The sequence below is a fragment of the Mucor velutinosus genome (genome assembly GCF_035048745.1).
Source record: "Mucor velutinosus strain NIH1002 chromosome Unknown tig00001569, whole genome shotgun sequence".
NCBI classification, from domain to species: Eukaryota; Fungi; Mucoromycota; class Mucoromycetes; order Mucorales; family Mucoraceae; genus Mucor; species Mucor velutinosus.
In genome coordinates, this window is record NW_027041921.1 from 620,458 (window position 1) to 632,964 (window position 12,507).

Below are 12,507 nucleotides of genomic sequence, written 5' to 3' on the forward strand. Positions count from 1 at the left end.
CCTTTCTTTTCTCTTTCTTTTTGGCTATTTATTTTTGCACTGGCACATGTCAAAACCAACAGCAACAAACAGCCTCTCGGAAACCATGTCCAAGCAAAAGAGACCTATTTCGTTCTTTGGAATGAATGTGAATCAAGTGAAATCAGAGCTCACAGCACAACTTAACGACAAGGAAAAGATGCTAAGCAGAGTCGGAACAAGCCAAATCAGCCGAAATGCCCTGATTAAACAAACAGATGTCATTCGCAAGGAATTATTGGATTTAAATCGATTCAAGCAAGAAGATGAGCTGCCTGATGATCTTCGACTCAAGCTGGAAGGTCTGGCAAATGAAGTACAGTTCCTGAAAAGCTCCAAGGTAAAGTTATGATTGTTATCCAAACGGGACTTGTTCTAATCCTGTCTCATAGTCAACTGGTTTGCAAGACAACAGCATGAATGCGTCTCCTCTCTTGCTACCTCCTGCTCCAACAAACTCTTCGCCATCAAAGCAGCGTACAAAAGTAGCAAATGGAAATAGACGAAATCCTGATATTGAGTTCGCAACTGAAATTGGTCAAGGGCTGTTGATTGAAGTACGCAAACTGCAAGTGAATATTCAAGAAAAAGATGAAACCATCAAGCAATTGGAGTTGGCGCTGGCTGATAAAGAGCGAAATCAAGAGGCATCACTGAGGCATCTGAAGCAGAGAGAAGAAGTGGAGGGTAAGTCCTTATGTTTGTGCTACCCTGATGGCAACAAGGACTAATTTGAGCTTGACACAGAGAGACTAAAGGAAGAGAATTGGAATCTTGAAGTTGCAAATCAAGAGCTGCGTGCACACTTGTCAGAATCAAACCAAGCAGTGGCCAGACACAACTCAGAATTCAGTCGAGTGACTAAGCAACTAAAGACCCAGTCTGAGCAGATTGACATTATGAAAGCACAAGAGGAGAAGAATGCATCTGTGGTGGAGGCAATGAAGGCTCGCCATGAACAGGAGACATATCATCTTCGACGACACGCAGCCAGCGCACAACGCGATAATTCGCAACTACAAAAGCAGGTCGAGGCACTCAACACAGAGCTTAAAATCTGCAAAGCCAAACTTTCCATCAAACTCGCTTCAACATCTCGCACTGCTGAAGAGCTGAATCCAATCGAGCCCAACGCAGAGCCCATTCAGGATCAAGATTCAGAATCCGATCAAACCATCAATGCAGCATCTACAGCAACTGTTTCACCACAATCTCGCAACCAAGCTATGGAAACTGAAACGTTGAAGCAATCTTTAGCACATGCACACCGCATCATCTCGAATCTCAGAAGCTCTTACCACAAGGAAAAGTTAGAGAAGTTTGAGCTCAAAAAGATGTTGTCTGATAGTCAAGAAACCATTGAGCAAATGAGCAAGGAAATGTCTAGTTGGAATGCCAACAATACCATCTCCTTAGAAAATGGTGGCCATGGTCGTACAAGAGCAAATGGGAAAAAGAAGCCCTTGACAAAGAAGAAAAGAGGTGGCGTAGCAAGACAACCCAGGGGTCTTGTTGCTAACGAATCAGATACAGATCAGCAACTCCAGTTGAATGAGGAGGAGGGCGATAGAGAGGAGGAATTACCAGTAGATAGCGAGGAGGAAAACGACTATGAAAGTGGTGAGGAAGACCCAATGAGCTATTTTGGAAACGCTACTGGAAACACACTGGACAGCATGTTTGCGAACAGCACTCCATTTGCTTCAATTTCTATGAAGCCGTTGTCCTCTGAATTGGAAGCCAAGGTACAAGTGATTGATGCAGGCACCAATACCGACCCTATGGAATTCAAGCCATGTGCTCATGGCCATTCTTCTGACTCGCTGCTGTCGCCTTCTACTTTGGTGGTTTCATCGTCCTTACCTGTCAAGCATGAACATGAACACCAGACAAGTGATACACGTTCTGACTCCTTTGTCGTACAAGACAGAGATGTTCCTCATTTTAATGATCAGGAGACGCCTTGTGTAAATGGTGCTACAACAGCAGTAACAGCAGCCAATGCAGGCGACAATACAAACAAACTATCAGAATTACCCGCCGAAACTTACATTCAGGAAAAAATTTCTAGAGCATTGATCAAGGAGAGACAGGAAATAGTTAAGCGTGCAGAGTTCATTCTTTCTCCTGAACAAATAGAGACGCTATTACCCAATAAGGACGACTCGATTACAAATTCCACATCAAAGCCAGTCAGAAATGATGCCAGCAACCTGCCATCATCAACGCCTCAGCATACCGAACCATCTCAAAGCCAATTGATACCTAAATCTGATGTAGACAAACTGATTGAATCAGCCGTTATTGAAAAGACAGTCGATATGATACACAAGTCTAAAGTCGAACAGCTCATTGCAGCTTCAGTGCAGGAAGAAAAAATCAAATTCGAGAAAGAAGTAGCAGCAACTATGATACCCAAAACAGAGGTGGACGCCGTGGTCCAAAAAGCAACAGAAAAGGCCAGTGCCGAAGCAGTTCGGGCCCAGAAAAATATGATGCCAAAGGACGTGGTGGACACTCTGATCCAAAAAGTGCGCCAAGAGTCAATCGTGGAAGCTCAAAAGGAAATGGTGACAAAGACTGAAGCAGACTCAATGGCTCTGGCAGCTGTTGCCTTGGCGACTGGAAAGCTGATCAAAAAGAAGACACAAGAATCTGATGCGTTAGTCTCTGATATGATTTCAAAAGAAGACGCCGAAGAAATGGCGCAACAAGCATCGTTAGCTGAGAAGAACAAGGTCGATACGGCAATTGCAACTGCATTGAAAAAGCAAAAATCCGAATTTGAGTCAATCAAGCAATCTGAAATGAAGCAATTGGAAGCAATGAATGCAGTGACATTGGAAAAGCTGCAAGCAAAGATGGATACTATCAAAAAGTCTGAACTGGACAAGTTGATTTTGGAATTGGAAGCTCGAAAAGAGGCAGATTTGGAAGGCCAAAAGAGAGAGCTTGAAACTACAAAGACTATTGAACTGGAAAAGCAACGATTGGAATTCCAAGCAGCCATGCAAGTCAAGTTGGATGAGCAAAAGCAAGAAATTGAAGCAAGAATCGCAGAAATTGAGCAGCAAAAAGAAGAGTCAAATATTGCCAAGCAAGCTGAAATTGATACCTTGACCAAGAACATTGAAGCTTACAAGAAGGAATCAGAAGAAAACGTTCAAAGAATGAAGACCATGCTTACAAAAGACAGTGCCAATGTGCTGGTGAAACGTGCTGTGGCAGATGCGTTAGAGGCTGCTGATAAAAAGCATGCTGAGGCTATAGTGGGTATGATTTCAAGAGAGTTCGCTTTACGTATGGTGCAAGATGAAGTGGCCAAGGCATTAGAGGCAGAGAGAAAGGAGGCTAGTGAGAGAGAAGAAGCAGAAGCAATGCAAATGATCTCCAAGGCAGAGGCTGAAGCCCTCGCCAAGGTTGCTGCTGCAGATGCCATTGTCAAGGAACGTCAAACAATGGCTGCTCGTGAAAAGGAACTGATCAGCAAGGAGGAAGCTGATTCTTTAGCAGAGGCTGCTGCAAGAGAGGCTGTAGACAAAGAGAGAGCAGAATCTGCATTGGTGCTGGCCAAGGAGAGAAAGGCATTACGTGAAAAAGAAGAGCGTATGATCAGCAAGGAAGAAGCCGATCAAAATACTAAAGAGGCTGTCCAAATCGCATTACTGGAGCACGACAAGAGCAAGCCGACTACCGTGAATAATGAGAGTCCTGTGTTTACAAGATTCAGTTCACAAGACCAATTGGAAGCGCCCAAGTCTATTGAGCGTTCCGTGTCTACATCAAGATTGAACACTCCGTCTGTTAACGTATCGCCTGCTCCATCCATCTCTACGCCTACAAACACTGGCCGCAAGCTGAAATTATCAAGCTCTGTGTCTTCGTTACGATTAGGGTCTGGTAGAAAGGAAAACAATATACAGAAGAGCCAACGTCCTAGCACAGACAGCACATCAAATACGTTTGGCAGTTTCCGCATTCTGGAGAGCACCAAGTATGGCTCACATCGTCTTCAATCCAAATCGTCCATCAGTTTACGAGACCTTTCCAACAAACAGAGCAGCTCTACCTCTATTTCTACGATGTCTTCCATTGATGATATCCAAAACACACATGGTAGAATGCCAATGCCTATGCGATCTGACGAGAGCTTCAGTGGATTTTCTACCAATGGTGGCACTGATATCCAGGTGATTTCAGCTATTACGCAAACAATGATTGGTGAATGGATGTCAAAGCATACGCGTCGCTATGTAGGTGGTGGCATATCAGAGAACAAGCATCAAAGATTCTTTTGGGTGCACCCTTACACAGGCACTTTATACTGGAGCTCGGTGGAACCAGGCTTTGAAGGAAACGGTGCCAAAGCAAAAAGTGGTAAGATTATTCTTCAAATGTATATTCTTATAGACTAACAAACTGCTCAATTATTTAGCCTTCATTGAATCTGTATCTGCTGTGCCAAGTCATGACACTACTGGCGCATCTCCAATGAGTCTCTTGATTCGCACTCCCAAGAGAGATCTCAAGATAACCGCACCATCCTTAGAACGACACGAATTATGGCTCAAGGTAATGTACTGTTTTCCATGAACAAAACTCAATGCATCTAATCACACGAATAGTCCTTGTCTTTCTTATTACACCGACCCAACGATACCAATAACCAAATAATAGAGGAACCAAGACTCACATCAGACAGCAGTGTTGAAAATGCTGGACATCAACAATCTGTCAACTCTGCAGCAATTGATACCAAAACATCTGATAGAAGTATTCCTCATATTTTGGATGTCACTCAGTATGACTCTGACGATTCAGATGATATGGTGAACATTAGACAATGCTGCGATGGTAAGCATGATGTCTCTACTTTATCGCGCGGTCAGAATCACCATTATCATTAGTAAATAAATAGTATATAACTCTCCTCCAAAAAAAAAATTACATATCTAAATAAAATTTGTCGTTTAATGTTCTCAAATAAATGGATTCTACAGAATTTTGATTTAGTTGATCGCTGCCTACATATGGTCAGATTATTCTGGCCACAGTCAAAAGCCATACAATGCTAGCCACTGCCTTCTTCAAAAGACTATTCGCGATGACAATATACTTTAAAATATTTGACTTCAAAACATACAATGGCTACAGTGAAACTCGACCTGGATAAAGTAGGTTACCAAAGAAAATACTTGACATATTGCATCCATTGAGTGACAACAGAAAGCCCAAGACCCGGGAATGCGTATTATTTCATAATAGATTATATAGAACACTACAAGAAGAGCTGATATCTCATCTATTGTGCCAACTGTATTTGTGAGCCGGTGAATATTGTTTTACATACGCTGCAAAATCTACTCAAAATTATAATCATTAGAACGGTTTTACTTCCTTCCGTGTCCATAAAACGAGCATTTTACGCTTTTGAAATTAAAACTTTAGTTAATACTAAAAAAAATGCATTGTGAACTACTAGTATCTTGACTTTTGGCACCATATTGATGATATTATGGCTTTCAACAATACCTGCAAGAGTGCTGTAAAAAAACAGCTCACGTGACCAAAAACTTATTTTTTACAATTATATTAAATTTTTTAAAAGGCCATAATTGTCAGGGTTGAAGGGTATTTTGACAGTGATTTAGATTTGCAGGATATCATTGGCAGGCTAAACACAAACAAGAATAAGAAGCGCAGGTTTAAACCTAGAGCGCCAGCTACCAGGAACATTAAACAGCGATTAACCTGGATAGCGCACAACATTACACAAACTATATTGGATAAAATCAATGTTCAAATCTAATATTAATAAAGCACCTTTTTATCCATTCAACTAAAAGGCTATAACATCTTCCTGCACACTCTCTATATCTACTTCCATTTATATCTCGATCAGATCTCAGATTGCATATACTATCTCTACGTATTAGCATCTGACAATTGGTAGCAACTTCTGTTATTTTTTAAATCCTTTTTTTCTATTTGTCGCCTATAACAGATAGTAAACAAAAGTCGATCATCAAGGCACGCCGGCTAAGTATTCATTAAAGGGAAAGATCGAAACATCTATATTAGATCTTTGCATTTACTGAATCATAATAGTCAACCCTCTTTACTACAGTTGTTCATAGTTCCTCTCTGTGAACACTACCTACCCCATCTCGTTCGCTGTTGATTCCTATTCCACGAACTCGGAGATCCCAAATAATAATCCAACTATCAAAACAAACACACAAATCTCGAGTCAACACTCTCTCTGGTCTCTCTCACCACATTTTATTAAAACAACATGGCTGAAGACAATCAACAACCACAAATACCACCCAACTATGTTCAATTCATGGAACAAAACCAACACATGCTCACCAGCATGATGACTGCCTTCATTCAGGCACAAAATCAAGCACCTGCTGTCAAGTTGCCAACACCACCTACATACAGTGGCACTCGCAATGCAAGTGAAATTGATGCCTGGATTCGTTTGATTGACAAACAAAAGCTGCACAACAGCTGGAATGAAGAACGCACCTACAATTTTGCCTCTTCTTTGCTATCTGGACGTGCTGCCACTATTGTTGCCCATTATGAAGATCCCGACAGTAATCTTACCACACCTACAACGTGGATGGAGCTGAAGGACATTTTGATTAGCAATTTCCGTCCCACCAACGATCAAGATTTGGCCCGTGATGTTTTGGTCACCATTCGCCAAACCAGTTCAATTCGGGATTATGTGGATCGTTTTATGGATGCTGTCATTCCCATCAAGGATATTAGTGAACGTGAGCAATGTGATCGTTTCATGAGAGGTTTAAAGGACAAGGAATTGATTGCCAAAATTCGCGCCATGCCTATTGAATCACGTACGTTGGAGAAGCTGTTCTCTGATGCTCTGGCTCATGAATTCGCCCACCATCCGGAGATCAGTGCTGGTGTTCAGACAAACACTAGATACAATAACAACAACGGTGATGTACAGCCTATGGACCTAGATGCCATCATGCATCGTAACAACGACAACAACAGTAACAGCTACAGCAACAACAACAACAGAAACAGAAATAACAACAGGAGAAACAACAATAATCGCGGCCGTAATAGGTATGATTCCAGCCTCACATGTTTTCACTGCAAGAAAGTTGGACATACCACCAAGAATTGCCTCTCCCGTGCCACTGAAATTATGCATGCATTTGACAAGTTGGATCTGGACACTAGACGCAAGCTTTTCAAGAATGTTGGTGTTTTGAACTGTATTTTGGATGTTGAATACAGAGAAGAGGATAACCATGGTTGTGATTGCAACCAATGTCAAAGTAGTAATAAAGCTAGCGGTTCCTCTTACCTGTTGTCCCTGTGTGATAAAATTGCGGTTGAGAAAAGAAACGCACAGATGGATGAATTGAATCAAGTCTGTTGTGCCAGAAGGGCTACAACTGTCTATAAAGATTAAGGTATTCTTGATGGGTAGATATGTCTGTGTTGTGCAACAACATGGACAAGCTATGATAAGTGAAGTGCATCTCAGCTATCTAAATACTGAGGTTCACCAGATGTGATAAGCGTTGTACAAGATAAATTGCTACTTTGGCATTCAGAACTTAGTATAAATAGAATAACTCTTGTCTTCATCAATAAATCTTTAGTTTTTGTGTCTGATCTTATTCAAATAAGTCTTTTCTTGTTTTTATAATATCGAACATTTTTTATAAGCTACAAATAATAATCCTTTTATTCTTTGTGCTTAACATTTTTTAAGATCGTGTAAATCAGAATCTTCCAGATTTTAACCTACCTATCTAATTTAAACCGAAAATATGACTATGAATGATTTTACTGTGTCTCCTGCAGAACAGAACAAGAGTTCAGATGTTCAAGCTGTTGGAAGCGAGCTTTCATACGGAGGAGCTGTAGAGCGACTTCGTCAGGAGGTTCATGGGTTGATCGCTGAAGTTGCGAACAGTGGGTACAAGTCGGACGAAGAGGTCGACGCTTTGAAGGCTGCCCTGTCAAAGAAGTGCTCTAACTTGGAGGCTATAGAGAAAGCTCTCTCTATGGTCACACCTAACCAGAGTCCTTCCCAAGTAACAGTGGTTAGTCAAGGTGCGGCTAATAGTTCAACTGTACCTGATGATCTTCCTTTGTTCCAATGGTTTGGACGTGTCAAAGATGAAAAAAAGGAAGTTTTTGCCAACATTGAGGAGTGTTGTCGCCGGTTTTCCGATAAGTTGAGCAGTTGCACGCTTGATCTTGACGAACACTGGTATCGTTTACTTCCTCCTTGTCTTCCCGGCGATCTTCGCAATTGGCTTGATGAGTTTGTGAAAGCATCTGGCTCCACTGTGTCTTGGGCTACCTTGAAGGGAGCTATCATCGGTCGTTTTGGTACACCAAAAGAACAGCTCAGATTCGAAAGAATTAGGGAGTTTCTTCGTTGTACTAAAGGAAACGAAGAATCCGTTGATGGTTTCGTAGAGCGGTTTAAGACGTTGAGAAATAGAGCTGACATCAGTGATAAGGGTGTCGTAGCGATGGTGTTTTTTGACGCTTTCCCCAAGGTTACCGCTAGGTTGCTAATGGTTGCTATGAGTCAGGCACCAGAATCGTCATTTTATGACATTGATTATGTGTCCTCTCTCGTGCGCAAGATGGATATGATGGCTATTGAGACGGGTCAAGAATCTTTGGGCTCTGTTTTTGATGGAAGAAAACGCGCTGCTGACATACCTGTTTCGAACGAAGCAAAGAAGTCTCGGTACGCACCTTCTTCTAGTGGAAACGCTCTGCAAAGCAGCTCTTCGTCGAGATCCAATGGTCCCTCGTCCAACTCTCCACGTTCTGGTGCTAATCGTTTTGGCAAAACATTTGCTGAACATGTTGCTGAAGGGACTTGCTCCAAATGTAACGGTCCTCGACCAAAGGGGCAGATGCATCACTGCAACACTGCTATTCGTACTGGTGGTGGTAACACCCATCAGGGCAATGGTGGTAAAAAAGTTTTGCGTGCCATGACTAAGAAACGTGGTGGCAAACATTCGATGGATGCTGCAATCCAAGCTGCTTTTCTCTCTGCTCGTGTTGATCGTGCGTTAGCTGAGAAAGGTGCTTCTTCCCCTGCTCTCTCCTCTGCTGAACAATCGGTGGATGATGTTGTCCTTGCTCCTTCTTCTGGTGGTAGTGACAATGTTGATGTTGACCAAGATGCTGTGATGAGTGAAGCTCATGGTATCTTTGAGGATACTGACCTGGTGAATCGTGCCCAGTCTATTCTTCTTGAAAAAGAGATGAGTAGCACTACGGCCCAACTGATGTTCTCATGAGAACATCGAGGTGCTCATATAAGAATCTATTTTATGTTCTCATTCGAGAGCATCGATGTTCCCAAAAAGTGGAAAATGCTCTCATATGGGAACATCGGCGTTCCTAAAGATCTATTATAAGTCGGCCGATGTTCTCATAAGAACATCCGAGATGTTCCCATATGAGCACATCCATGTTCTTAAATAAGAGCAAATGTAGCTGTTTATGAGCGCATCGATGTTCTCAAATCAAAATATCGATGTTCTTAAATGAGCAAATCCATGTTCTCAAATGAGAACATTCATGATCGCGCATGAACCTATCGATGAGCTGAAATGGGATCATTGAAGGTCTGAATCAGCTTAAATATTGGTAGCTTTTATTGGCCCATAATTCGTGGTTTAAATATTGGCAGCTTTCATTGGCTCAGAAATTGTGGTTTAAATATTTATACATTTATTATTGGTTAATTTTAATGGGTAAACGAAGGCTACGTGCCAAAAACGTGCAATAGTAAAGCCTTGTAGTGGTAATGGTCATGCTGTAGGCTATAGTAGAGTCAAAGATAATTGAGAATAATAGCCTGGATCAGTATGAACTGTTTCGTGTTTCCCAATATTATCAGTTTTTAGGGCAATATAAAAGTGATGTTTCCAGGCGAGATCCAGAGAGAGCATAGAATGAAAAGGTTGAAGCCATCAACAGTGTTCCATGTAGAGCAACGAATTGTACAAAAGCCAGCATAATATCAAAGATGTGCATGTACCTATCAGCAAAGATGTGAACTGAATCAAGTTAGTAAAGCGTTCCAGCAAAGGCGTGATGACTACAATACCTCTTTCACAAGACAGATAGAAAGTACAGCACACCACCAGGCAGCGACTCATTGGGAGCAGACATTCTTGAAAAGAAAACATCGAACGAATGTTAATGCGTCTTATGCCGTCAGAAGTATCAGATGTATAGACCGCATCATTCAACTATGAAGCATCTGCCATTGTTCACTGGATGCAAAAGGGGATCCATAAAGTATGCAAGAGATGTGCTCAGTTATCAAGCCAAACCCGCCAGACCCACTCGACGCTGGCACTAGTTAACTTATCAGGTGAGTAACGACTGATTTTTCCTGATGATGCAGCAAAAGATGACTTACTACTTGAACAGTGATAGCAAGAAAGCAGATAAATGGAACCAGCAGGATGGAGGGAAACGGTTAACCAAATGGCATACTTGCGACATCGAAATTGACCTGGCAAAGTCGCCTTTACATTTCTACAAGATATTTGTTAGCTTTTATATGGCAAGAAGCATTGGACATACCATAAATTTGTTGTCTCGAAAGGGTGTAAATGAAGATTCCATCCTGGATACTATGGCAGGGATATGAAGCTTCCCACGGCGCACATTTGAAATGGTATTCCTTCTTCAATGGCATTGAAACCTAGCCTCCACCTTTAAAGCCATGGACGGTAAATGCTGCCTCTTCTTCTTGCTGCTACAGAGTACATGTCTCTTATGCTGATAGAATTAAAGTGAAAATAGATGAAAAATGAAGAAAAAAGAGAAACAAAAGCACTTTTTTCTCAAGGGATGACCTAAATATACAAAGTTTCGATCTAAAAATATAGAAACACGCTCTAATCATGCACAGTATCAGACTGATGTAACCAAATCAAGTAACTTTTTAAGCTGAAGTGACCTATCAAATGTGATTTTAAATGTGGCATCGCAGCTAATCCATCATCTCAAATCCCAATAGAGCAAGGCAGCATCAAATGTACAAAAGCAAAGTAATTTTATTTTGGATGAAATATACAAGATCTCACAAACGCACACACCATTACATATTGCTAGTAGTACTAAGGTTGTCATCATCCTCAGCATTACCAACACCGGCAGTTTGAGCAAGCTGGGCAATATCACTGTCTCCAACAATTGCTGATTCAGTCTCCTAAAAGCATTTGAAATGTTTCCAATACTTAGATGTTAGCCATGGCCAAAACAAATAATAGGAGCTACTTACCAGAAGATGGCTTCTTGCCTCGTTTTCTTGCAAAGACACATTGGCAGCAGCATTGGCAGCATTGGCAACATTGGCAGCAGCATCAGCAGCAGCATCAGCAGCAGCAGCTCGGTTTCTGCTTGCTCTATTTGCTTTGAAGGCCTGGGAGAGCAACAACCTGGCACACCACTGCTTCTTGCAGAGACAAATCATGAGATTGTCCCGTTGCAGGGCCTGCTCCTCCAGTGCCAGGCTGTAATATACCTGTTCATCCTGCACATGGTCCAGGGCATTCCAATGCGAGATATTCGGATGCATCACCAGTATAGCCTCCAAGACCCTCTTTGCTGTGCGGTGGAGCTTCTCCCTGCGCGATTTGAGCTGCCCTGGTGTCAAATCGGGTACAGATGCCCCATTGCATAGTTTGTGTAGATGCTGGAGCATTGCGTTGTATCTCTCCACAGGAGAAGCTCTGGCCCTGCCGGTAGGGTTTGCTTCAATTACCCGAGGACCTCTTCTGTTGCTGTTTGATAGTACCTGGCTTCTGTAAGTGGGATCCAGGATGCTTCTTGTTGCCAAATCGCTGCCTGCGTCTTCCAATGGCGACATGAATTGCTGTCGAAATCCATCATTCAAGACGTTCAGTTGTACGCCTTGTTGGCTGATTTCGGATCTCATTGCCATCATTTCTTGCAAGAGTCTTGCGGTGAAGTCAATACTGGCAGCGTTGTTGTTGTTGTTGTTGTTGTTGTTGTTGTTGTTATTGTTCATGGTTCGCGCTGATAATAAAAGTTTAGTAAGCAAAGAAAAGATATGTTCAGAGTTGTGTTGTACCGTATATCTCGTTGCGCACACACCACCACGTTGTTGAACGTCATTCGGTTCACAGGCTTCATGCAAGTAATGCTGACCTCATTGTACGCCCATAGTATAAGCATATGTGCACAGTGAATACCACTCGATTTGACATGATGTTGAAAGTGAAATGACGTAGAAGTAGCCTGAGGCGACATATCACATCATAGGAAACACGTTCCTTACTTGATCTTGGACTTTGAGTTACCAAACGTTATATGCAAGACTACGTATCACTTGCTTGTAAACGATGATAAACGCATTTGTTGGCGAGCGCAAATAAAACTTGAATTAGTATATAAAGCTGCCACTTGAAATTTGTTTTT

The 12,507-nt window shown here is 41.9% G+C and overlaps 5 protein-coding genes across 5 annotated transcripts; 3 read left to right on the forward strand and 2 right to left on the reverse strand.

Moving 5' to 3' along the window:
* Nucleotides 1-46: 46 nt before the first annotated feature.
* On the forward strand, nucleotides 47-4,925 carry ATC70_012382 (uncharacterized protein; the record flags this gene model as incomplete). Its single annotated transcript, XM_064831555.1, has 5 exons — nucleotides 47-358; nucleotides 411-705; nucleotides 766-4,395; nucleotides 4,454-4,590; nucleotides 4,644-4,925. The coding sequence occupies 5 exons, from the start codon at nucleotides 47-49 to the stop codon at nucleotides 4,923-4,925; spliced, it is 4,656 nt and encodes a 1,551-aa protein (XP_064677835.1).
* A 1,388-nt stretch (nucleotides 4,926-6,313) lies between these two features.
* Nucleotides 6,314-7,477, forward strand: ATC70_012383 (Cytochrome b5 heme-binding domain-containing protein; the record flags this gene model as incomplete). Its single annotated transcript, XM_064831556.1, has 1 exon — nucleotides 6,314-7,477. The coding sequence occupies one exon, from the start codon at nucleotides 6,314-6,316 to the stop codon at nucleotides 7,475-7,477; it is 1,164 nt and encodes a 387-aa protein (XP_064677836.1).
* A 364-nt stretch (nucleotides 7,478-7,841) lies between these two features.
* On the forward strand, nucleotides 7,842-9,344 carry ATC70_012384 (uncharacterized protein; the record flags this gene model as incomplete). The annotated part of the gene is made up of 1 exon (XM_064831557.1): nucleotides 7,842-9,344. One exon carries the CDS (start codon nucleotides 7,842-7,844, stop codon nucleotides 9,342-9,344), a length of 1,503 nt encoding a protein of 500 aa, XP_064677837.1.
* Nucleotides 9,345-9,945: 601 nt separating this feature from the next.
* ATC70_012385 (uncharacterized protein) lies at nucleotides 9,946-10,686 on the reverse strand (the record flags this gene model as incomplete). Its single annotated transcript, XM_064831558.1, has 5 exons — nucleotides 9,946-10,109; nucleotides 10,160-10,304; nucleotides 10,389-10,413; nucleotides 10,478-10,596; nucleotides 10,645-10,686. The coding sequence occupies 5 exons, from the start codon at nucleotides 10,684-10,686 to the stop codon at nucleotides 9,946-9,948; spliced, it is 495 nt and encodes a 164-aa protein (XP_064677838.1).
* A 478-nt stretch (nucleotides 10,687-11,164) lies between these two features.
* ATC70_012386 (uncharacterized protein) lies at nucleotides 11,165-12,097 on the reverse strand (the record flags this gene model as incomplete). Its single annotated transcript, XM_064831559.1, has 2 exons — nucleotides 11,165-11,275; nucleotides 11,348-12,097. 2 exons carry the CDS (start codon nucleotides 12,095-12,097, stop codon nucleotides 11,165-11,167), a joined length of 861 nt encoding a protein of 286 aa, XP_064677839.1.
* Nucleotides 12,098-12,507: the final 410 nt, after the last annotated feature.